The following is a 25,779-nucleotide window of genomic DNA, read 5'->3' on the forward strand; positions in this document are numbered from 1 at the left end:
ATTTTATTTCACTTAACAAAGCATCTTGGAGCAATATCTATGTCATTTTCAATAGTTCTATTCCATCTTTAAAACTGCTTTGTCATATTCCATTTTATGTACCATAATTTGTGTAACCATTCTCCTATTCATGGACATTTAAGTTAATTCCTTCTTTTGCTCTTATACAGTGTTGTAAAGAACATCATTTATGTGCTTGCAAGTACTTCTCTAGGATAAATACTGAGACTTTTGGGGTCAAAAGATAGGCAAATTCACACTGGTGGATTTTAGTCGTGCACATGTTTATCAACAGTGTATGTGAACACCTGTCCTCTCTTTGCGGACAGTAGATTTCAGGCCCCTGTTGTTAGCTTGGAAGCAAGATCTCTTTTCTGCCCACTCACATACTGATCTTTGAGTTGATTCTCTGCATGTAATCTGATTTTCCTTATTTCCCAATTCTTGACGGGGATGTCTGACTACCAAGGAAGATCACATGACACAGGCAACGTGAAATACTTCCTTATTAAAACGAGAGAGATGTTAACTGTTATATGTTTATTATGGTGTATGTAGCTCAAAAGGTGATTTAATGTTCATGTTATCTTCAACTTGTGAATTTCAGACATCTACGTTTTGCACTTGTGGGCATAAAACACTTTTTCCGGGGCCCCTAATACCCTCTTGGCTGGGTTGGGTACACTCCGATCACAAATTCTGAGAAGCTTAAGTCATACTTTGTGTATTACATTAGTCTCTGTTTTCACAGAGCAATGCAATTAGGGCTTTCTATCTGGTTTCTGTTGTAACTTTCTTTTTAGGCTTGACGTCTATTCCATGGCTCAGGGCAGGCCATGGATAGGGAAAAAGGCCCAGGAGGGTGAGAAACACAGGTGGCCATGAACTTTTTATAATCCAGAATGAACTGGCCCCCATGGGCAGCCTCTGTTATTGCCCTGTGTCTCCATAAGGCAAAACCGAGTCCAAAGTATGAGTTTGTAATGACTGTTTGACTGAAGGTTTTACAGAGTGAGTGAAGTTACATCAAACACTACACATTATAGATTACTAAAAGTACTTGCATTAGATTTCTTGGTTTTCCTTCCCAATTACTTTGGCCACCAGCCACTCCTGGACTACCCTTCCCCCAAGCCTTTCTCTTTCCACCTATGCCCACTCACAACCCCTAATTCTACATTATGTCCCTTTCTTTATATGGGGAAATGTATCTCTCTGGCTTGGCTTCTCCTTCCACCTCCCCACTTAGCACATAAAGAAACTTCCTCAGGAACCTCTCTCTTCAGAGATCATGGAGAATCATAAACAACGTAATATGTTTTCCTGGTTAAATATTTTCTCCTTTCACTCTGCTTTGACCTTACTCTCTACTCCCCTGACCCTATGCAGGTGGTGATTGTGGGCTTGGCCACGCTTTGTGCAAGTATCTGGATGAGCTGGGCTTCACGGTATTTGCCGGAGTTTTGAATGAAAATGGCCCAGGAGCTGAGGAATTGCGAAGAACCTGCTCTCCGCGCCTCTCGGTGCTCCAAATGGACATCACGAAGCCAGTGCAGATAAAAGATGCTTACAGCAAAGTTGCAGCAATACTACAGGACAGAGGTACTGCCGCCAGCACCCTCGGTGCCTTTACCCTCCTCCAGAATGCCCGGCTCTTGTTCTGGCTTAGGCTGATCATGCCCCTCACTCCACTCTGGCCACTACTTGCACTGGAGCACAACTGTGCTGAACCCCTACCATGTATGGGGGCCTCTATCAACATGAAGACTTTTGGAGTGACTCAGACACAAGCCCACCCATACAGAACTTACAGAAACCTCAATCTCATTCTCTCCAACTTCTCAGTCACTCTCCCATGAATAATTCCCCAAGCCCCAGCTCGTTGCTTTTCTGTCCACAATAGCAACATGCATTAGAGTTCCCAGCTTAGAAAAAAAAAATACATTCATGGTCACTGTCCTTCTTTACCCATTACCCTTCCTCTTCTCTTTCCTTCATGGCTAAGCTCCATGGAACCCTGCAGCTCTCTGATTCTCTTCCTCACCTTCAATTTGACGTTGGCTTTCACTCTGCCTCCCTAACTGATCTGGCAAAGCTAATCAGTATTAGCCTGAAGAACCAGTTGTTTTTTGTTTTCAACTTTTATTTTAAATTCTGGGTTACACGTGCAGGATGTGCTGATTTGTTACATAGGTAAGCATGTGCCATGGTGGTTTGCTGCACAGATCCACCCATCCTGTAGGTACTGAGCCCAGGATTCATTAGCTATTATTCCTGATGCTCTACCTCCCCTCACTCCAAGAGACCCCAGTGTGGGCTGTTCCCCACCATGCGTCCATGTGTTCTCACTGTTCAGCCCCCACTTATAAGTGAGAACATGCGGTGTTTGGTTTTTTGTTCCTGCTTTACTTTGCCGAGGATAATGGCTTCCAGCTCCATCCATATCCCTGCAAAGGATATGATCTCATTCTTTTTAATGGCTGCATAGTATTCCATGGTGTATATGTACCACATTTTCTTTATCCAGTCTATCATTGATGGGCATTTGGGTTGATTCCATGTCTTTGCTATTGCGACTATGGCTGCAACGAATCTATGTGTGAATGTATCTTTATAATAGAATGGTTTATATTCCTTTGGATGTATCCCAGTAGTGGGATTGCTGGAAGACCCAGTTTGTAACTTCTCTGCAGTATTTAAGCATGTTGTTTATCCTCTCCTCCTTGGCTTTGGGGTCCCCAGCCCCCATTGCTCTCCTAGCTCTCCAATCTTTCTTTCCACTTCTCCTGGAAGAAACTTTGCCTCTGTATCCCCACAAATACAGATGCTTCTGAGGGTTGCATCCGCAGACTTCCCACTCCATGTGTCATGAGCCATACTGTTTTCTCCATATACCGAGAGTTCTCAATCCAACTGCACATTAGAGTCATTTGAAAATTACCCATGCTGGGGTCCAGGATGGGCTATGTAACTTGGCGGACCCAATGCAAAATGAAAATATGGGGCCCCTCGTTTGATTTCGGAAAATTATTAGAAATGTAAGATGGTGACAGCAGAGATTGAAACCACGTGCAAGACCCTTCTGAAGCACCAGGCCCTGTGTGACTGAACAGATCCCCTAAACCCAATTAAATCAGTCCCTAGGTTGGGATCCCAGGTATCATTAGTTTTTAAAGCTCCCAATGTGATGCTAATGTTAGCGCAGGGCCAAGAAACACTGGTTTATGCCAATAACTCCTAAATCTATTAATATATTACCAACCTAATCCTTCTTGTCCACGTATACAAAGTTATCTATCAGACATCTTCCCTTATACTCCAGAGGCTTCAACTTCAACATATCACATCTTGTTGTTTTCTTTCCCTGCTGCCATTCTGCATATTGGTTTGCTCTCCTGCATCCCACAGCGGAGACACTGGCACTACCACCTAACCAGTCATTCAAGCCAGCAACCTGCGGGTCACTGAGACCCTCAGCTTATCCTCAATGCCTGTATCCTACTGACCCAAGTCCTGTCAATTTCACCTCCTGGATAGTTACCTTCCAGCGCCTTCCTACCATTGCATAGCGCCATGACTTAGCACAGACCCTCACCTTCTTCCACCTCGGCTATCCCAATGCCCTCCTTGCAACACATCTTTCCTTCCCCATTACTTTCCAGAGACTAATCTTCCCAGCATTCACATTTTACAATGCCATCCATCTCCTAAAAACCTTTAGACATACAGAGCCTCCATGTTTTGGGGTCCTCCCACGTGGCATGCCTGTGATGGGGGATTTATTTTATCAGTGGTTTGTTGGTTCCCTATCAGTGGTTCCCTATCTAAACACCTTAACAAGGATTAGAGGTCCTTTCAGGATAATGGCTCCTGCCAAACTCCTAATTTGCAATACCTGCTGGTTCACTTAGTAAATTCTGACATTTCTGGAACAGAATGTTCTACTTTACATCTCTGCACATCTAGCTTCCTGTTACAGGAATTCCCCTCCCACTCCCACTGCCTTTCCCTAAGACTCTTGTCTTTGTCCAGTGGCAGACTCTAATCCCCCGGGAGACCTGGCTCACACGTAACACTTCTTGCATGGTCTTCCAGGTATTGCAGGTTGTGTTATTCACTTCCTCTTCCAGACACTCACTCATTATGGTTTTCTGTCTCCAGGACTGTGGGCTGTGATCAACAATGCTGGGGTGCTTGGCTTTCCAGCTGATGGGGAGCTTCTTCCTATGACTGACTACAAACAATGCATGGCCGTGAACTTCTTTGGAACTGTGGAGGTCACAAAGACATTTTTGCCTCTTCTTAGGAAATCCAAAGGGAGGCTGGTGAATGTCAGCAGCATGGGAGGTGAGTCAGCATTTTCACACGTGATCATGGGGTGCCCATCACAAGACATGGCTCATGGCATTCTTTGTGGGCTGAACAAAAACGCAGGGCATGCAAAGGCAGGGCTGGGTCAGGATTAGTCAAATTGTATATCCCCTGTTGACCTTAACGCAATGAAACCTTTCTCTTCTTTCAAATTCTTTCATGTACAATCTCTTACCTGCCTTCTAACTCATCCATTTGTTACTGGGGATTTAGGGTTCTTATATGTCTTTATAATGTGACTGCGAATACACAAGGTTGCCAGATTTGTACAGGAAATCTCACATTACAAATAATGTCAGCATTTCAGGCAACCTGTTTTCAGCACTTCGTCAATTAAACACACTGTGTTCAGTTCCCTGTAAACTGAGTAGGCAACACCTTCCCTCTGTTCGTGCCGTCAAACAAAAGCTGCCTGCTATTGTTAACCCGAAGATTATCCCCAGTGTTGAGCAGCCTCAACCCAGCTAGGTCAGGATGTGATGACACTGCATGGTTTGCCTCTATCTGTTTCCAAGAACAAATAGTACACAACTTGAGTCAAGGGCTGAACAGTCTTGCCTTTTTATAAACAATGCCCATGGGTGTCACAGCACGCCCTCTTTTCTGGGACAGACATTTTTAAACTGGGGTTCCTCGGGCTCTTATTCAGTTTGGGGAAGATCCACCGACCCGACTTTTGGGTCACTGGGTCACTGCAGACGTGAGAGGGAAGCCAAAGGGGTGGGCTCTTGACTCTAGGATCCTGCCTTCAAATAGAGGAGTACCACTCTTCGCTGTTGGATCAATTAATTCTAAGTAAAATTTCTTAAAATAAAGGGTATGACTAGGCTGTTTTTGTTTGTTTTCTTGATTTTCGTGTTTTGTGCTTTTTTTAATAATGTGAATATCAGTTCTAGAATGATTTGGTCGGGGAGGGGGTTCTTCGTATTTCCTAGGCTAATATTGTTGTCCATCACATTCCCTTTCCTGGCTTTAACTCAGTAACTTTCTTAAAACTAACTGCTATGTGTCTTTGACTAGAGTCTTGGTTGGCCTGAGGCATAAGCAAAGAAGAAGGTAGGGAGAGAGAGAGAGAGTGAGAGAGTGAGAGAGACAGAGTTGGGGGAGATGAAGTGTCCTTTAGGATGGTTAGGAGCAATGAGTATTATATTTTAGCTGTGTGAGAACCCTAAAGTAGTTCCAATTTCCTGCTACCTTGCCAAAGCAAATGAATCCTGAGAAAACACACGGTAATATTTTCCTAATCTTTGTTCTGAACTTAGCCTTTACAATTTTGGCCTGAATGGAAGCCTCACCTTTCTCATTTCCCTGGAATAGTCTGGTACTTCTGGGAAAGTCTCACAGATTCTCTGCATCACTTATATAATAAATATTTACTGAAATAACAGAGTACTGCCTCTTCCTTGGCATATTGACAAGGAACTTTCTCTTGTTTTTCTCTGTTCTCAACTTTGAGCAACACCTTCGTGCATATGAGTCCACTTCAGTTATTGCCAAAATGTGGAGTATGTGCTGTACGCCCAGTGTCTGGCATGCGCCAGCAGCTCAGTTAATCAATGAAGAAATGCAAATGTATGAACGAGTGAAAAATGGAAAATGGATTAATGAATGGGTAAGTGAAGAGCTTACAATACAAGGCCAGGTGCACTGGCTCAAGGATGTAACTCCAGCACTTTGGAAGGCCAAGGCAGGAGGATTACTTGAGCCCAGGAGTTTGACACCAGCCTGGGCAACATAGTGAGACCTCGTCTGTACAAAAAAAAAAAAAAAAACAAAAAAAAACAACGAACCACGCATGGTGGCATGTGCCTGTAGTCCCAGCTACTCAGGAGGCTGAGGTGAATCAGTTGAGCCTGGGAGGTTAAGCCTGCAGTGAGCTGGGTTCATGCCACTGTACTCTAGCCTGGGTGACAGAGTGAGACCCTCTCTCAAAAAATAACTCACAATACAGAGCATACCCTTCAACTTGGCCTCTAAAGCTCTTTCCAAGCCAGAACTTCTTATTCTGTTGTCATGTATTTTCATTGAAGGGAAACTCTGAATGTTAAAAAAAAATAACACATCTCATTCTTTTTAAAATTATTTTTATTTTTATTTTTGAGAGGGAGTCTCACTCTGTCTCCCAGGCTGGAGTGCAGTGGCGCGATCTCAGTTCACTGCAAGCTCCGCCTGCCAGGTACACGCCATTCTCCTGCCTCAGCCTCCCGAGTAGCTGGGACCACAGGCACCTGCCACCACGCCCAGCTAATTTTTTTGTATTTTTAGTAGGGACCGAGTTTCACCGTGTTAGCCAGGATGATCTCGATCTCCTGACCTCGTGATCCACCCGCCTCGGCCTCCCAAAGTTCTGGGCATATCTCAGTCTTATTCTCACCCTCTGGTTGTGCAAATTCATTACACCCAGCTATGTCCACCTATTTTCTTAAGATCATCACCAAGTTAACCTATCTGAAACAAAACTTGCTGTCAGCCCTCCAGAATGCCTAGCAATACAGCTAACTAGGGAGGTGAAAGATCTCTACAATGAAAACTACAAAACACTGCTCAAAGAAATTGGAGATGACACAAACAAATGGAAAAACATCTCATGTTCATGGATAAGAAGAATCAATATAGTTAAAATGGCCACTCTGCCCAAAGCAATTTATAGATTCAATGCTATTCCTATTAAACTACCATTGAGGTTCCTCACAGAACTAGAAAAAAAGATTTAAAAATTAATATGGAACCAAAAAAGAGCACGAATAGCCAAGGCACCACTAATCAAAAAGAAGAAAGCTGGAGGCATCACACTACCTGAATTCAAACCGTACTACAGGGCTACCTGTAAGCAAAAGAGCATGGTCCTGTACAAAAGCAGATACAAAGATCAATGGAACAGAACAGAGAACCCGGAAACAAGACAATACACCTACAACTATCTGATCTTCGACAAACCTGACAAAAACAAGCAATGGGGGTAAGGATTCCCTATTCAATAAACGATGCTGGGGTAACTGGCTAGCCATATGCAGAACATTGTAACTGGACCCTGACTTCTTTCTGTCCTAGTCTTTTGAGTTTCAGAACTTTGAGTCATCTTGGATTTATTTTTCCCCATGCCTGTCTCTTCTTTCTCCCACCCACTCACCAAGATGTATGAAGTTTTCCTTCATCACACCCAGCTTTGAATTTCATGTCCCAGAGAAACTCTAGAAATGAGTTTATTTGTAGGACTCAGAAACCACCCAAGGTACGTTATAAAGCTATTAAAACAGTAACAAGAAATCAGAAGAGATGGGAGCCATATGTACTCAACAGGGCCAGGAGTTTGTGTAAAGACAGAAACAAAGCACTGTCAAGGTAGGAAAAAGACATTTCATGCAAATGGATACCAAAAAGATCAGGAGTAGCTATACTTATATCAGGCAAAATAGATTTCAAGACCAAAACCATAAAAAGAGACAAAGAAGGTCATTATATAGTCATAAAGGTGTTTATTCAGCATGAGGATATAACCATTGTAAATATACATGCACCCAACACCAGAGCACCCAGATGTATAAAGGAAATATTATTGGAACTAAACGGAGAGATAGACCTCAATACGTTAATAGCTGGAGACTTCAATACTCCACTTTCAGCTTTGGATAGATCATCCAGGCAGAAAATCAATAAAGAAACATCAAACTTAATCTGCACTATAGACCAAATGGACCTAATTGTTATTTACAGAACATTTCATCCAAAGGTTGCAGAATATGCATTCTTCTCCTGAGCACATGGATCGTTCTCAAGGGTACACCATATGTTAGGCCACAAAACAAGTCTTAAAACATTTTTAAAAATGAAATAATATCAGGTATCTTCTCTGACCACAATGGACCAAAACTAGAACTAGAAAATAAGAGGAATTTTGGAAACTATACAAGCACATGGAAATTAAACAATATGTTCCTGAGTGACCAATAGGTCAATGAAAAAAACTAAGAAGAAAATTTAAAAATTTCTCAAATGATAAAGGAAATCAAACATACCAAAACCCATGGGATGTGGTGAAAGTAGTAGTACTAAGAGGGAAGCTGGTAGCTATAAGTGCCTACATTAAAAAAGTAGAAACACTTCAAGTACAAAACCTAGTAATGCATCTCAGAAAACTAGAAAAGCAAGAGCAAACCAACCTCAAAATTAGTAGAAGAAAAGAAATAACAAATATTAGAGCAGAAATAAATAAAATTGAAAGGAAGAAAACAATACAAAAGGTCCACAAAATGAAAAGTTGGTTTCTGGAAAAGATAAACAAAATTGACAAATTTTAATGAGACTAAGAACAAAAGAGACAAGACCCAATAAACGTCAGAGATGACAAAGGAGACATTACAACCAATACCACAGAAACTCAAAGGATCATTAGAGGCTACTGTGAGTAACTAACTAAATGCCAATAAATTGGAGAACCTAGAAGAGATGGATAAATTCTTACAGAGAGCCTACCAAGATTGAATCATGAAGGAATCCAAAACCTGAATGGATCAATAACAAGTAATGAGTTCAAAGCCATAGTAAAAAGTCTGCAAGCAAAGAAAAGGCTGGGGCCTCATGGCTTCACTGCTGAATTTTACCAAACTTTTAATTTTTCTTTTTCTTTTTTTTATTTTATTTTATTATTGAAGAACTAATACTGATTCTACTCGAGTATTCTGAAAAATAGTGGTGGAGGGAATACTTCCAAACTCATCCTACAAGGCCTATATTGTTCTGATAGCAAAACCAAAAAATACATGTAAAAAAAAGTAAGAAAACTATAGGCCAATATACCTCATGAACGTTGATGTAAAAATCCTTAACAAAATACTAGTAAACTGAATTCAATAGTGCATTAAAGATCATTTATCATGACTACATGGGATTTATCCTACAGAAGCAGGGATGGTTCGACCTTTACACAAATCAATCAGTGCGATACATAATCTTAACAGAATGAAGGACAAAACCGTATGATCATTTCAACTGATGCTAAGAAAAGCATCTGATAAAATTCAATATCCCTTCATGATAAAAACCCTCAATAAAAAAAAACCGTGTATAGAAGGAACACATGTCAACATAGCAAAAGCCATATACAACAGACCTATAGCTAGTGTCATGCTGAATGGGAACAAACTGAAATCCTTTCCTCTAAGATCTAGAACACGACAAGGATGCCCACTTTCACCATTATTATTCCACATAAGACTGGAAGTCCTGGCTAGTGCAAGCAGACAAAAGAAAGAAAGAAAGAGCATCCAAGTTGGAAAGGAAGAAGTTGAATTATCCTTGTTTGCAGATGATATGATCTTACATTTGGAAAAAACTAAAGACTCCACCAAAAACAATTAAAACTGATAAACAAGTTCAGTCAAGTTGCAGGATACAAAATCAACATATAAAAACCAGTAGCATGTATTTCTTTTTATTTTAGACAGAGTCTCGCCCTGTTGCAAGGCTGGAGTGCAGTGGTGAGATCTCGGCTCACTGCAGCTCCACCTCCTGGATTCCGGTGATTCTTTTGCCTCAGCCTCCCGAGTAGCTGGGACTACAGGTGTGCACCACCATGCCCAGCTATTTTTTTCTTTTTTGTATTTTTAGTAGAGACAGGGTTTCATAATGTTGGCCAGGATGGTCTTGATCTCTTGACTTTGTGATCCACCCACCTCAGCCTCCCAAAGGGCTGGGATTACAGGCGTGAGTATGCCAATGGCAGACAATCAGAAAGAGAAGTCAGGAAAGTAATCTCATTTACAATAGCTACAAATAAAATGAAATACCTGGGAATTAACCTAACCAGAGCAGTGAAAGACTTCTACAATGAAAATTATATAATATTGATGAAAGAAATTGAAGAGGACACAAAAATTGAAAGATATTCCATGTCCGTAGGTTCGAAAAATCAAAATTGTTCAAATGTCCATACTATTCAAAGAAATCTATAGATTCAATGCAATCCATATCCAAATACCAATGACATTCTTCACAGAAATAGAAAAAGAAATCCTGAAATTTATATGGAACCACAAAAGACTGAGAAGAGCCAAAGATATCCTGAGCAGAAAGAACAAAACTGGACGAATCACATTACCTGACTTCAGATTATACTACAGATCTGTAGTAACCAAAACAGCATGGTACTGGCATGAAAACAGACATATAGACCAATGGAACAGGATACAGAACCCAGAAATAAATCTACACATCTATGGTGCACTCATTTTCAACAAATGCAATAACATATACCAGGCAAAGGACAGTCTATTCAATAAATGGTGCTGAGAAAACTCGGCCAGGTGCTGTGGCTCATGCCTGTAATCCCAGCACATAGGGAGGTCAGGTGGATTGCTTGAAGCCAGGAGTTCAAAACCAGCCTGGGCAATATGGCAAAACTCTGTCTCTACAAAAATGACAAAAAATTAGCCAGGCATGGTGGCATGCGCCTGTAGTCCTGGCTACTTGGGAGGCTGAGGTGGGTGGATCACTTGAGCCCAGGGAGATAGAGGCTGCAGCGAACTGTGATCACACCATTGCACTCCAGCCTGGGTGACAGAGTGAGACACTGTTTCAAAAAAAAGAAAGGAAGAAAGACAGAAAGAAGAAAGAAGAAAGAAAGAAAGAAAGAAAGAAAGAGAGAAAAAAAAAGAAAAGGAAAGAAAAACAAACTGGATATCCATATGCAGAAGAATGAAAATAGATCCCTGTCTCTCACCATATAAAAAAATCAAATCAAAATGGATTCGATACTTAAATCTAAGACCTCAGATAATGAAACTATTGTACTATAAGAAAACATTAGGGAAACTCTCCAGGACATTGGAATTGGCAAAGATTTCTTGAGTAACACCCAACAAGCACAGGCAAATGAGATCACATCAAGTTAAAAAGCTTCTTCACAGCAAAGGATACAATCAACAAAGTGAAGAGACAGCCCACAGAATGGGAGAAAATATCTGCAAACTAGCCATTTGACAAGGACTTAATAACCAGAAACTATAAGGAGCTCAAACAACTCTACAGGAAAAAATCAAATAATCTCATTTAAAATGTACAAAAGATCTGAATAGGCATTTCTCAAAAATGACAAGAAATACAAATAGCAAACAAGTATATGAAAAGGTGCTCAATATCATTGATCATCAGACAAATGCAAATCAAAACTACAATGAGATATGATCTCACCCCAGGTAAAATGGCTTTCATCCAAAAGTCAGGCAATAACAAATGCTGGTAAGGATGTGGAGAAAGAGAATCCTTGTACACTGTTGGTGCGATGTAAATTAGCACAAATGCTATGGAGAACAGCTCTAAAAATAGAGTCGCCATATTATCCAGCAATTCCACTGCTAGATATGTACCCAAAAGAAGGGAAATCAGTATATCAAGGAGATATCTGCACTCCTATATGTGTTGCAGCACAGTTCACTATAGCGAAGATTTGGAAGTAACCTAAGTGTCCATCAACAGATTAGTGGATAAAGAAAATGTGGTACATATACACACAATGGAGTACTATTCAGCCATATAAAAGAACGAGATATTGTCATTTGCAATAACATGGATGGAACTGGAAGTCGTTATGCTAAATGAAATAACATAATGATTATAAAGACAAACTTCACATGTTCTCACTTATTTGTGGGAGCTAAAAGTTAAAACAATTGAACTCATGGAGATAGAGTAGAATGATGGTTACCAGAGGCTGGGAAGAGTAGTGGAGAGGACTAAGGAGGGGGCCGTAGGAATGGTTAATGGGTACAAAAAATAGTTAGAAAGAATGAATAAGATCTAGTATTTGATAGCACAACAGAGTGACAATAGTCAATAATAATTTAATTGTACATTTAAAAATAACATTAAAAATAACTGGATTGTGTGCAACACAAAGGATAAATGCTTAAGGTGATGGAGACTCCATTTGCCCCAATGTGATTATTATGCATTGCATGCTTGTATCAAAACATCTCATGTAGCACATAAATATATACATCTACTATGTACCCACAAAATACTAAAAATTAAAAAAAAAAGAAACAAAGCTCTGAAATGATTGATTTTCCTCTGTGTAAGTTTGCTAGGGCTACCACAAGAAAATACCACAGACAAGGTGTCTTAAAAAACCAGAAATTTCTTTTCTCACAGCTCTGGAGGCTGGAAGTCCAAGACCAAGGTGTCGGCAGGGTTGGTTGCTCCTGAGCTCTCTCTCCTCGGCTTTCAGATGACCACCTTTTTGCTGTGCCCTCACATGGTCATCTCTCTGTCTGTTGCACCCCTGGTATCTCTTCCTCTTCTTATAAGAATGGCAGTCATACTGACTTAGGGCACCACTCTTATGATCCCATTTAACCATAATCATATTTTTAAAGGTTCTATCTTCAAATACAGTCACGTTCCAAGATACTGGAGGTTAGTACTGCCACATATAAACTTTTCTGGGTGGTGGGGGGAACAATTCAGTCCATAACACCATAATTGATAAGGAATAGGGGAATTCAGCACAGAACACAGTGAGGGACTCTCTAGCACTTACTGGACAGTTTTATGAAAAAATAGAAAAGAATTTGAGCTGGAAAAGAAAAAGCTAGAATGTAACACAAGGATTAGAAAAGTCAAAGTATGTGTAAAAGGCAATATATAACCAACAAATCCACACAAATTAACATCCAATGTGATGCTGACTTGTTGATATATCTTTGGCAAAATTAATGTAACAGTAACTTTGGAAACATGCTTATCTGGGAGTTCATTCCTGTTACTTTCATTTTGAAGCAAGGTGCATGGAGGGAGAGAGGCAGTCAGTCACTAATAAGGGCTCCAGAAGAAGCACGTGGTTGCCCTGACCCACCAGATTGTCTTGAGTCTCGCACCTCTGTCACCTTCTGAGTGACAAGAATTTTGGTGGCGTAGATTTATCATGGAACTTTGCACCAGCCAGGAAAACTGAGCTGGAATTGATGACTCTGTTCCAGTTATTCATTGCTGCAGAGTAAATAACCCTCAAGAAACTATCTCAGGCTGCTGTGAGTAGGCAGCTGCTCTGGGAGGCAGAATAATGGGTCCCCAGAGACATACACGTCCCAGTGTCTGCAACCTGTGACCCTGTTACCTCACGTGCAAATGGTACTGTGCACACGTGATTGAGTGAAGGATCTTGAGATGAGGAGGTTATCCTGGATATTCTGGATGAATCTGATGCAATCACAAGGGTCCTTATAAGAAAGAGCCATGAGGGTCAGAGTCAGAGAGAAACTGGAAGATGGTACCTAGCTGGCTCTGAAGATAGAGGAAGGGGCCAGGAACCAAGGAATGCAGGTGGCTTCTAGAAGCTGGAAAAGTCAGGGGAACTAGCTCTCCCCTAGAGCCTCCAGAAGGAGCATGACCCTGCTGACTCCTTGATTTTATCATAAGATAATACATTTGTAATGTTTAAGCCACTAGATTTGTAGTAATTTGTTATAGCAGCTGTGGGAAAATAATGTGTCTGGTTTAACCTTCTCTGATTTATAACAAATCACATGCACCTAATTACCGATTCCAAAGATTTTTCTTTTTTCTCCTCAAATTTAAACTTCATTCCTCCCAATCTTATGTAATTCAGGTCTCCATGAACACTTTCTCCTCATTCTTTACACCATGTTGAAGGAACGCTTAGCACTTTATTGCGTTCCAAAAAGGCAGCGCCAATCAAACAGGTTTTACTAGAGATTCCATATATCACAAAGCACCATTTAACGCAAATTCCCTTTAGATTCTAGTTGTTGTTGTTGTTTTTGTTTGTTTTGTTTTTCCTCCTTCCGAAGGTCTTCAGTTGCCAGCCACCTCACTTCTGGTTACTTCCCCCTCCCTGTCCATCCTGGCTCCCAAATCTCTTTGGTTCCTTTCCTCATCTTTCCCTCTCCTTCCTTCTTCCATAACCAGCACGTTCATATCACATCCACTTACTCTTAGCTGCTCAATAAGCTAAACACTTCCTTTGGATCTGCCCTCCTTGGAAGGCAAGAGGTGCGCAGAATAGAAGAAAAAATTATTTCAAATCGTGTTTCCTGTTTATTTGTCTGCTCTATTCCCTTCCTCTCTGAAACTCTCACAAGCAAACTGAAGCTGTCCCGCATGAACTTCTCTAACTGCTCCTCCCTCCTTCTGTTGTCACTCATTCTCCTCTTCAGCCTTTCCTCCTTCCTCCTCCCCACTAACTCCTTCTCTCTCCCTGGGCCTTTCATTCTACCCCAGGCTATGCTCTAAGGATGATTCCTCCCCAGGCTCTCAATCCTTTTCTCTTTGAGCTGGACTGGGAGCCAGGACGGTGGGGCTCTCCTCTTCACTTCCTGGTTGGGTGACACTGCTGGAAAACCCGAGGTCCTATCGCCTCTCTAAGCTCCACTTTTGTCCCCATAAAGTGGAGGCAATAAGAGTGGACAAATAAGCAGAGGAAATATGACCACATAGGAGGATTCTGAGGCTTAAATAAAATAATTATCATAAAGTTCTTAGCATAGCTGCTTATGTATAGTAAGTCTTCCCTGAAGGTTATGAGTTATTATTATTTTTATTAATGGACACTGCCCCACACTTCTTTATTTTTTAAATTAATTTTAATTTTAATTTTAAGTTCTAGGGTACATGTATGTTCCATTGCAGCACTATTCACAATAGCAAAGACATGGAATCAACCCAATTGCCCATCGATGACAGATTAGATAAAGAAAATGTGGTACATATACAGCATGGAATACTACACAGGCATAAAAAGAATGAGATCATATCCTTTGCAGGGACACAGATGGAGCTGGAAGCCATTATCCTTAGCAACCTAATGCAGCCACAGAAAAGCAAATACCGCATGTCCTCACTTGTAAGTGAGAGCTGAACAATGAGAGCTTTTTTCCCCTTTTCCCCTGAGCTCCTTCAAAAGCTAGGTGACTTGCAGCCTCTACTTCTTGACAACCTCATTAACCCATTAAAGTTTGGCTCCTTTGTTTTCCATTAAAGACTGCTCAGTTCCGTGTGCCCACTGGCCACTTCTTATCCACCTTGCTGTCTCTATCAGGCAGAATTTCCACACCCTCTCCTGACCTTCTACCTGCTTGTCCAGCCTCAGTGAGAAGTTCCATGTGCCTCTCATTTGGGCAGAGGCGGCCAGAGTTGGAACGTACACACTGCTTAAAAGGATGTTTGTCTGAAAGTTCAAACTCCAAAAATGTCCTCCTCAATAGGTTTCTTTGCAGCTTTTTGAATATGCATATGAATATAACTACATTTTAAAAATCCATTCATCAGTTGATGGACATTTAGGTTCATTCCAATTTTTGGTTATTATGAATAATGCTTCTCTGAATATTTTTTGTACAAGCTTTTGTGTGGACACTATAAATTTTATGTAAGGGTTAGCTATTATTTCTATAACTTTCTGTGTCCTTGGGAAAGTCACTTAAACTCTCTACACTTTAGTGTTTTCATTTTTTAAAATGAGGTTCCTGAGGATAATACTAGAATCTACCTCCTATGACTGTTGTGACTATCAAATACATTTAGAGCTGATGTTAAAACACTCAGAACAGTGCTTGGCATATAGTAGACACCTAATAAATATTAAGAGTTATTATGAAGGATCCATTACATTTCAGGCATTTGTTGAATGCTCTCAGGTATATGACCCCAATAACCTACGTAAAGTTGCTATCCTCATTTTGCAGTTATAAGAACCAAGGTTAGAAGGGTTCAGTGACTGGCCTGTAAGCTAGAACTTGAACTTGAACTTCAGTTTCATGTTCTGACTCACCAACCCACCTCCTTCCCTGGTGACTCGCTGTAACCATACGTTACCACCACATCAAACACAAGGTCAAAGGGTCTCAGATGCTCTTCCCAGTGGTACCTTATTGATCATTTTTTGCTTTCTGCTAGCTCCACTGTTAGATGCTTGTTCCACCCTAACTCCTATTCTTGTGTGGAAATAAAGTCAACATAACTCATGTCTTCTAAATACACTCCTACGGGTGGGAATTTCCAGGAGTGGGATGGCGAGAAACATTACTTCTTTAAGTTCTTCTCTAAGAAATGCAATCTAGAGTCAACCACGTCTTTCCCTCAGGTGTCCTTCCCTCCTACATCTTCCATCCCTAAAGAAAGGAACACGAAAGGGAAGGAGTAAGAGATATCATGTAGGAATACAGGTAAGAATCTTCTAGGATGCCAAGCAAGCAGAATGAAGACAGACTTCCCGGGTTTTAATCCTGTCTCTACCAATGACAACTGTGTGACCTTGGGAACAGTTCTGAACCTCTAAGTTGCAGCCTCCTCATTTTAAGATGAGGATAATAGTAATTGCTTCTTCTGGGGGCCATGGAGAGATGAGATGAAATAACACATGTTTAAGCATCAGCCTTGTGCTTGGCATGCAGTGAATGGTCCAGTAGCATTAGCGACCCCAAAACCACCCCATCATGAGGATCTGGGGCAGCAGCTGACAGTATGTGCGCTTGTAGCTTCTTAATCTGCCAACTGCTTGTATCACCGCCTCTGACTGTGACACTGAATTACCCTTCATCCTCTGCCCCATCACTTACTAGCTCCTGAGGAGACGACCCCAACAGTTAACTCCTTCCAGATTTGACCATGTCTACTACAGGAGGAGACTTTTCCCCATTGTAATAACATGTTGATTATCCCTCCCACACAAATAGCATAGCTCTTTAACCCCAATCCTAGCAAGGCAGTTGGATAAATATTTAACCAAGCATCAGAGGCATGGGAGGCAACTCTGATGGTACAAAGGGCAATTGGAAAATCTTTCTGTTTCAGAGGCCTAAAAGCGCCAGTTTTCCTCTTCAGAAATGTTTGCATAAACACTTGTGTGCAATTGCACGCTATGCTTGAAAACAAGCCCTTCTAAAATGACCTAGGCCTCAGAGATTTTGTGTCATTGTGGCTTAAATCTTGCTCTTCGGTTACTAGCTGGGTGACCTAGGTCAGGTCGCCTTACTTGTCTGTCTCTATCTTCAAATGAGGGTCACGTAGCACCTGAGTCCGGGGCAATATTTCTCAACCTTGGCACTATTGGCATTTTGGTGGGGATAATTCTTTCTGTAAGGGCACTGTCCTGTGCATTGTGGGGTGTTTAACAGCATATGTGTCCTTGACCCATTAGATAATAGTAGCACCCACCCCTAATTGTGACACATCTTCAGATATTTCCCATGATCTTTGGGGTGTAAAATCACCCCCAATTGAAAACCTCTGATCTTGGCTGCAGATTTAAATGCACCATGGGTTTTGAGTGCATAGCACAGTTACTGGTATATAGGAAGTACCCGAGCAAAAGGGACCTCTCAACAGAGAGATAGTAATCATAGCTGTCTGCCACATCAAACGTTCTTTTTATTATTATTATTTTTTATTTTTTTACCTAGAATTAGAGGAAGTGGGTAACAACTCTAATTGTACAAAGGGCAGTTGGAAAATTGTTCTGTTTGAGGCCCAAAACCTTTTTCGGGCCAGTTTTCCTCCAGAAATCGTAGAGTAAACACCTGTGTATAATTGCATGCTATGATTGAATAAGAAGAGTTGAAAATAAAGCCCTCTAAAACAGGTCTCCCCCTGTTGCTCAGGTTGGAGTGCAGTGGCACAATTGTAGCTTTCTATAACCTTGAACTCTTGGGCTCAAGTGATCCTCCCACTTCAGTCTCCTGAGTAGCTGGTAATACAGGTACATGCCATCACATCTGCTTATTTACTTTTGCCATGGGGTCTCACTTTGTTGCCTAGGACAGTCTTGAACTCCTGGCTTCAAACAATCCTCTTATCTTGGCCTCCCAATGTATTGGGATCATAGGCATGAGCTACTGAGCCCATCCCAAGCTGTTTAAAATACATCAGAATTACTTTATACCAAAGCAAGCAATCTTAGAGATTCTCACAAGTCTACAAATTAAAGGATCTAGTAGAGTTCACAGTTTCAGCCTAGAGTTCTGTCTCAATCCAGACTGTGGGATCATTCCTGGACTTTTCCTTGCTGAGCCAGCTGCCTTAAAAGAATCATTTGGCAAGTCATTCAGCCAGTCCTTCAGCTGCTCAGTGGCAAGACGGGAAGCCAAGGCTGAGATTTTCTTCCCTGACACTCTGCAGGGCGCTTGAGGGACAAGGGGGAAGGTGGGTAGAGCAAGACTGAGTGAACCTCCTCATGCTGGGTTGTGTGAGAGATTTACATGCCTATAGTCAATTCATTCTAACATCCACAAAATGCAGATATTAATTAATTTTCTAGATCAAGCACTCTGTAACCCAAGTTTGTATAACTGGTAAGTGATAAAGTCAGGATTTGAACCAGGGTCTGTTTAACTCCAAGTACTATGTGCTTTCTACTTTTCCAGGCTGTTAAGCAAGAACATGTCAGACAAGCAGGGGCATAAAAAAAAAAAAGCCCTAACTCTGGTCTGTTTAAATGGTAATTAGGAAGGGTTGGCAATTTAGTGCTATCTCTTACTCCATTGCTGCTCAACGCTGACATATGTGGGCATCACTTGGAGATCTTGCGGAAAGGCAGAATCTGACTGGGTTGGTCTGGGTGGAGCCTAAGATTCTGCATGTCTATAACTAGTTCCTGAGTGATGTTGGTGGTACTAATCCCCGGAAAACATTTTCAAGCTTTAGCTACATCAGAATCACTGGAGGGCTTCTAAATACACAAGTGCTGGAAATCAAAACCTCAATAAGATAACATACCCCCTAAGACGGCTGTAATGAAAAACCACCATAATATAACATACACCCTAAGATGGCTATAATAATAAAAAAAAAACACAGAAAAAACACATGTTGGTGAGAATGTAGAGAAATTGGAACCCTTTTATACTACTGGTAGAAACATAAAATGGTTCAGCGGATGTGGAAAACATTTGGCAGATCGTCTGTAAGTTAAACTTAGAATTACTGTGTGACCTAGCAATTCTACTCCTAGGTGTATATGTAAGAGATAGAAAACAGGTGTTCAAACCAAAACTCGTACATAGATGGGTATAGCAACATTATTCACAATAGCCAAAGGTAGAAACAACTCAAGCATACATAAAGGGATCACTGGATAAATAAAATGTGGCATATCCATATAAAGGAATATTTTTCAGCTTTACAAAGAGTGAAGTACTGATACACGCTACAACATGAACGAACCTTGAAAACATGGTGCTAAGTACACATATGGTGGGGAGAGGGTCTCCACAACTCTTTTGTAAGCTTCAGAACGCTAACTTCAAGTCCCTTATTTTTAGCCCGCCGTCAACAATATATCACAGTGTAAAGAAAAGAAAATGACCACCAGAATAACCAACAAAGTGAACGCTGAATTTATTCCCTTGCAAGATAAGGGAACACAGCCCAGGGAACAAATTGACTGAATAGTTCACAGAGGCATTCAGGGGAATATGACTTAGAAGAGAGGGGATGATTTTTCATGCCTATGCTAAGTAAGGATAGAAAGTGTGCAGTCTAGGTCTAGGAAGAGTGGGAAGAGTCCATAGTTCTGTACATTGTTGGTTAAGGCAGGTCTTGTTGTTGACTACGTATGTTAGTCTGCTCAGACTGCCACAATAAAATATCACAAATCGTGTGGCCTAAACAACATAAATTAATTTTCTCACAGTCACGCAGTTAGAAGTCCCAGATCAACATGTCAGCATGGTTGGTTTTCTGGTGAGGGCTCTCTTCCTGGTTTACAGACAACTACCTTCTTGCTGTGTCCTCACATAGCCCTTCCTTGGTGCATGTTCAAGGAGAGAGTGTGAAGCGTCTGGTGTCTATTCCTGTAAGGACACTAATTCTGTTGGATCAGGGGCCTCATCTTTCTGATCTCATTTAACTTTACTTTTTTAGAGTCCTCATTTCCAAATACAGCTATCCTGAGGATTAGGGCTTTGAGACAGAAATTTTTGAGACACAAACATGAAGTCCATAATAAGGCGTGTTCTCTTAAGTTACCTAATATTAGGTTATTCAAAGTGTCTGAGTAATGCAAGAGGAATAAGTTACGTAGATCTGCTATACAACATTGTGCCAATAGTTAACAATGCTGTATTGCACACTTAAAAAATCTGTTAAAAAAGTAGAATTCATATTAAGTGTTTTTACCTTGACAAAATTAAAAGTTAAATTAAAAAATTAGAGGCTCTAACTGGACAGACAATGAAGGGGTACGTAAGGTTAAAAAGCCTTGAGACACAGTGGCTCTTAACCAGCAAACTTGGACACCTATATTTATCTCATCTTACGTCATCTCAAACACTAACGACAAGATTGGGTCTATGAGGTTGAAACATACAATACTGCCATTTCATAGGTAAGACATGGTCTAATATTGGCAGTTCTTGCAGGGTTCAAATTAATGCAAAAGACAAATCAGTCTTAAATGTTTGATTCAAAGCATGCTTTTTGTTTAGATTGTCAATGTAGTATATGATCTACCCTCAACAAACTTCATATGTCATGTCTTAGTCTGTTTTGTGTTGCTATGACAGAATACTGCAGACTGGGTAATTTATAATGAACAGAAATTGATTGGCTCTTGGTTCTAGCGGCTGGAAAGTCCAAGATCAATGGGGTGGCATCTTGTGAGGGTCTTCTTGCTGTGTTCTTCCACAGCAGAAGGTGGAAGGGCAAGAGAAAGTGAGAAAGAGAAAGAGAGTGAAAGGGGGCCAAACTCCCCTTTTTGTGATGAATCCATTCTCAAGATAATGGCATTAATCCATTCACCCCATCCTCAAGGTCTAATCACCTCTTGGTACACCCCACCTCCTAACACTGTTGAATTGGGGATTAAGTTTCAATATAAGCTTTTGGAGGGACACATTCAAACCATAGCACTTATCCATAAGGCAGCACATTATCACGAAAGCTCATGTGCACAAATATGTGACAAAACCCTAATGTTCAAGATTTAATATTCAAAAGACTAGTTGAATAGGTATTAAATGCAGATTCTGATTCAGTGGGTCCAGGGTGGCTCTTAGTAAGCTACATAATAAACAACGGCCGCTGGAGATTCTGAAGCAAGTGCGCCTATTACTCTAAGAAACGATGAACATATGGAGCCTTTTGGGCTATTGAGATATTATTTTGAAAAGCCTGAGTAGCACTAATAGTAGGAAGCCCTTATATGGAGCTTACTTTGTGCCAGGCACTATTGTAATATATTATTAATTTAACTTTTACAACGATCCTGTGACGCATGTACTATCATTATTAATTTACAGATAAAAAGGCAGAGACCATATATAAAGTGACTATCTTGATAACAGGTGGCTAATTAGTGGTAGAGCTAGGATTTGAATGCAGTCAGTGTTGGCTCCGCTGCTAACCTGTTTGTCTTCTATGTGACCAACCTTCATCATCTATAAAGGTCATGGAGAAGTGAGAACTCTGGCTAACTTCACGAACTGTGTGGGATTGCCACACAGCCCACACTGTGACTTTGAACAAGTTGCTGTAACTTCTTTGGCCTCTCTTACTAGTAATAGAAAGGAGTTGGATTTCAAACACTAAGATTTCATGGAACTATAAATCACTTAAATAAAAATCCACTGGCCATCTGCGGCAAGATTAACCAGTTTAATGACAGCCTGCTCGATGTCAGACATTGTGTTAAAATTATATCAGTTAAGCCTTGGGACCTTTTGTTTTAAGTGACAGGGCCAAACCCCAACTTAGCTTAAACCAAACATGGAAGAGGAATTTACTAGCTCTTGAATTGTCTGAGAGACAATAAATTACTAGCTCACCAATTGTCTGAGAGAAAGAATAAATAAACTCACTGGTGTCTCTTCTTAAAAGGGCACTAATCCCTCTCATCATGAGGGCTCCACGCTCAGGACTTAATTACCTTCCAAAGGCCCCTTCTCCAAATACCGTCACACTAGGGGTTAGGGCTTCAAAATGTGAATTTTGACGGGGGTGGGCACAATGTTCATACCACCCCCACCCTTCAGGTAACCAGTGATCTGTTTCACTAGAGATTAATTTTCATTTGTTGAACTTTACACGAAGGGAATTATACCAAATGGTACAAATCCTTTTCTGTTTTGCTCTCTCACTGCCCATAATTGTTTTGAGACATCCATGTTGTTACGTGTATCAAGTTCATTCCCTTTCATGGCTGAGTTGTGTTCCATCGTATGGCTGGACCACAGTTTGCTTATCCATTCACTCAGTGGATGCTTCTTTGACTCGGGAAATCTTTGCCAAGACGGGGAGCCCTGTTATGGGTCAAGTCTTCCTATGAGACTTCATGAGGCACTGTGAGCCCTCACTGTCTTTGCTCCTTCATAACATCAGTGTCTTCCTGCTGAAGACCACCAGGAATGCACCTCAATTCATATTCTAGGGCTGCCGTCACAAATCCCCACAAATGGAGTGTCTTATAACATCAGAAATTTTTTCTTTCTTAGTTCTGGAGGCCAGATGTCTAAACCAAGTGTTAGCAGAGCTGTGCTCCTTCTTGAGGCTCTGGGAAAGAATCTATCCTTGCCTCTTTCAGCTACTGGTGGCTCTAGGTATGCCTTGGCTTGGGCGACATAACCCCAATCTCTGCTTCCATCTTCATGTGGCCTTCTCCCTTGTGCCTTCTCTTTTTCTGTCTCTGATAAGGACACCCATCATTAATTAGATTTGGGGCCCATCCTAATCCAGGATGGTCTTTCCTAGAGATCCTTGCCTCAGTGACATCTGCAGAGACTCTTATTCCAAGTAGATCACTCCCTTTCTTGGCTTCCTTTGATCTTGCCTTCCATTACTTCCTTACAGCTGGCCCAGTGACAAACTCAGTTTAAGGCTCAATCTCACCAGCTTCTAAGCTAAATATGATTTAGGTGGGATACAGAGTATCTGCTCTAGCCCTAGAATAAGTCCTTTCTCACACCCTCTTACAGAGATGCCCCGCCTTTCCCCAGGATGTATGTTATTCCTTGTTGCAACAAGTATTGAGCCCAATCTGTTTGATTATAGGTGCTGTAGTGGGTTGAATAGTGGACCCTCCTCCCCACAAAAGGATATGTTTACCAGGAATCTCAGAACATATGTTGGTCAGGCTAGATCAGGGCCTGGTCAGTAGGTGCTCTTCATCTTACCTAAATTACATTTTTTTTTTTTTTTGAGACAGAGTTTCACTCTTTTGCAAGGCTGGAGTGCAGTGGCGTGATCCCAGCTCACTGCAACCTCTGTCCCCTGGGGTCCAAGCGATTCTTATGTCTCAGCCTCCTGAGTAGCTGGGATTACAGGCATGCGCCACCAAGCCTGACTAATTTTTGTGTTTTTAGTAGAGACGGAGCTTCACCATGTTGGCCAGGTTGGTCTCAAACTCCTGACCTCAGGTGATCTGCCCACCTCGGCTTCCCACAGTGTTGGGATTACAGGCATAAGCCACCGCGGCCAGCCCTAAATTACATTTTGCTTAGGAGTTGGACAAGATTGAGCCTTCAACTTGGTTTGTCATCATACCAGCTGCAATAGGGTAGCCAAGGAAGGCAGAAGCAAATGAAACCATACTGTGGGAATGAGCAAGAACATTGCTCACCTGGGCTCAGGGGGCCTTGTCTGCCTTTGTTCCCCCAAGTCACTGATACCAGTTCCTGCATACAGTAGATGCTGATTAAATATTTATTGGATGAACAAATGAACATGTCTAACTTTACTTCTTTTTATCTCATTATTCCCACAGGAGGTGCCGCAATGGCAAAGATAGCATCTTATGGCTCATCAAAGGCAGCTGTGACCATGTTCTCATCAGTTATGAGAATAGAGCTTTCCAAGTGGGGAATTAAAGTTGTTTCCATCCAACCTGGAGGCTTCCGAACAAGTAGGTTTCTGAGCCCAAGAACCTGTGATGTTCATCCTGGAAGGAACCCCGAAGGTCCTCTTGGTCTGACAGAGCACACATTGAACCCCTCAGTGTTGTCAAAGATGGGCACAGCCAGACATCAGTTAAAGTGGTGAAAACAGGTTTGATTCAGTAACTGCTGACAGTAGGGGAAAGAGCTAAGCTCCATGCTGATTTGTGCAAAGGTGTTTTAAACATTTTAAAAGGAGAAAGAGGGAGAGGGGAAAGTGGGTCTCAGTAAGTCAGATTAGTGAAAAAGTACAATGGTCCATCAGTGTCCATGCAGAGGGGCCAGCTGTGTCTGCCAGCTGGCAATTAAAAAAGTCCAGATTCTGTCTTCCCACAGACACAGAGAAACAGGTCTGATTCTTCTTGATGATTCAATTCCAAAGGAATGGCTCTCAGATCCTGGACAGAAATGCTCCTGCATTGCAAGAGCTATATATTTACAATTTTAAGTTCTTTTTTAGTAAGTATTTCAGGAAAGGGAAGTCAGGGACCTCTCAGGGATGTGTTGGCTAGAACAAATAGTAAAATTTTCTGGCAAGGTTGAGCCTTCTTAGGCAGGCATTTTAGGGAGGGGCTGGTGTCATCCAAGGGACAGGGCCTTATGCTGCTAGAAACTGTGCTGGAGTTTGGTTAAGTCTCTTAGTGCAGGGGGTTGGGACGGGGTTGTTATGCGTCCAGAGTTCTCCAGCTCTCCGTGTCCACCCAGCAGGGCTTGGGTTGCGTGGGCCTCTTCTAAGTGCCAGGCTCTCCCTGTATCTCTTCACCCCTGCTTCCTTTCACAAAGGAATTGCGTTGGCTCATAAGTCATCAACAAGCAGAGGCCACACTGGGTTAGAACCCTGGTGCCCTGGTGCCTGCTCTGAGTGGGACCTTTCTAGGACACATACTCTCTCCCTTGATGGTACAGCTGTATTTGGTCTGTGGGAACGCAGCTCAAAAATGGTCCCTAACTGACTCTCACCAATTTTGATTATTTTCATTGCCTCACCCAAACCTGTTTAACAATATATAATCCATTAGTTTCATACCAGTTTTCTTTATTTAGCTTGAGAGCTTATTTTCATCTAAAAGTTTGAGGAGATACTCAGAGTAACATTTATTAGTCTTTTGTTGCCATTGGCCAAGAAGGTTTCCTTCCCCAGCTTCTTTATATTTCAGAAACAATATTTTTTCCTTCCCTCTGAAGAATATGACCCACCTCCCTTCCACCCCAAGAAGAGATGGCCATTCTCTCCATTCCCCTCCCTGCATATCTGAACTCTGGGAAGAGGCAACCTACCCCAAGGCTCAGTCTTCAGTTCTGGGCCATCAAACATTTAATCGATGATTCAGGTGAAGATGTAAAAAGTTTGTCTAATAAAAGACCACAGACTGGGAGGTATTGCTAAAGGCACTAAAGAACAAACCCTAAAGTTTTGAATGTTATCCCAAATGCAAAAGATAAAATCTATACAGAAACATTGAAATTTTGGCTTGAAACACTTGATAGCTGAGAACCTCCTAAGGTTGCGGAGGCGGTACAAGACTCAGAG

General features: G+C 41.5%; 1 protein-coding gene across 1 annotated transcript in view; it reads left to right on the plus strand.

Annotated features, from left to right (window-relative positions):
• HSD17B2 (hydroxysteroid 17-beta dehydrogenase 2) overlaps positions 1-25,779 on the plus strand; it is a 62,869-nt gene that overhangs the window by 31,265 nt on the left and 5,825 nt on the right. The window contains exons 2-4 of the mRNA XM_055299575.1: positions 1,390-1,602; positions 4,162-4,347; positions 24,080-24,217. Coding sequence (XP_055155550.1) covers positions 1,390-1,602; positions 4,162-4,347; positions 24,080-24,217 — 537 coding nt within the window. The remainder of the gene's footprint in view (positions 1-1,389; positions 1,603-4,161; positions 4,348-24,079; positions 24,218-25,779) is intronic.

The sequence above is a fragment of the Symphalangus syndactylus genome, chromosome 11 (assembly GCF_028878055.3).
Source record: "Symphalangus syndactylus isolate Jambi chromosome 11, NHGRI_mSymSyn1-v2.1_pri, whole genome shotgun sequence".
Taxonomy (NCBI): Eukaryota; Metazoa; Chordata; class Mammalia; order Primates; family Hylobatidae; genus Symphalangus; species Symphalangus syndactylus.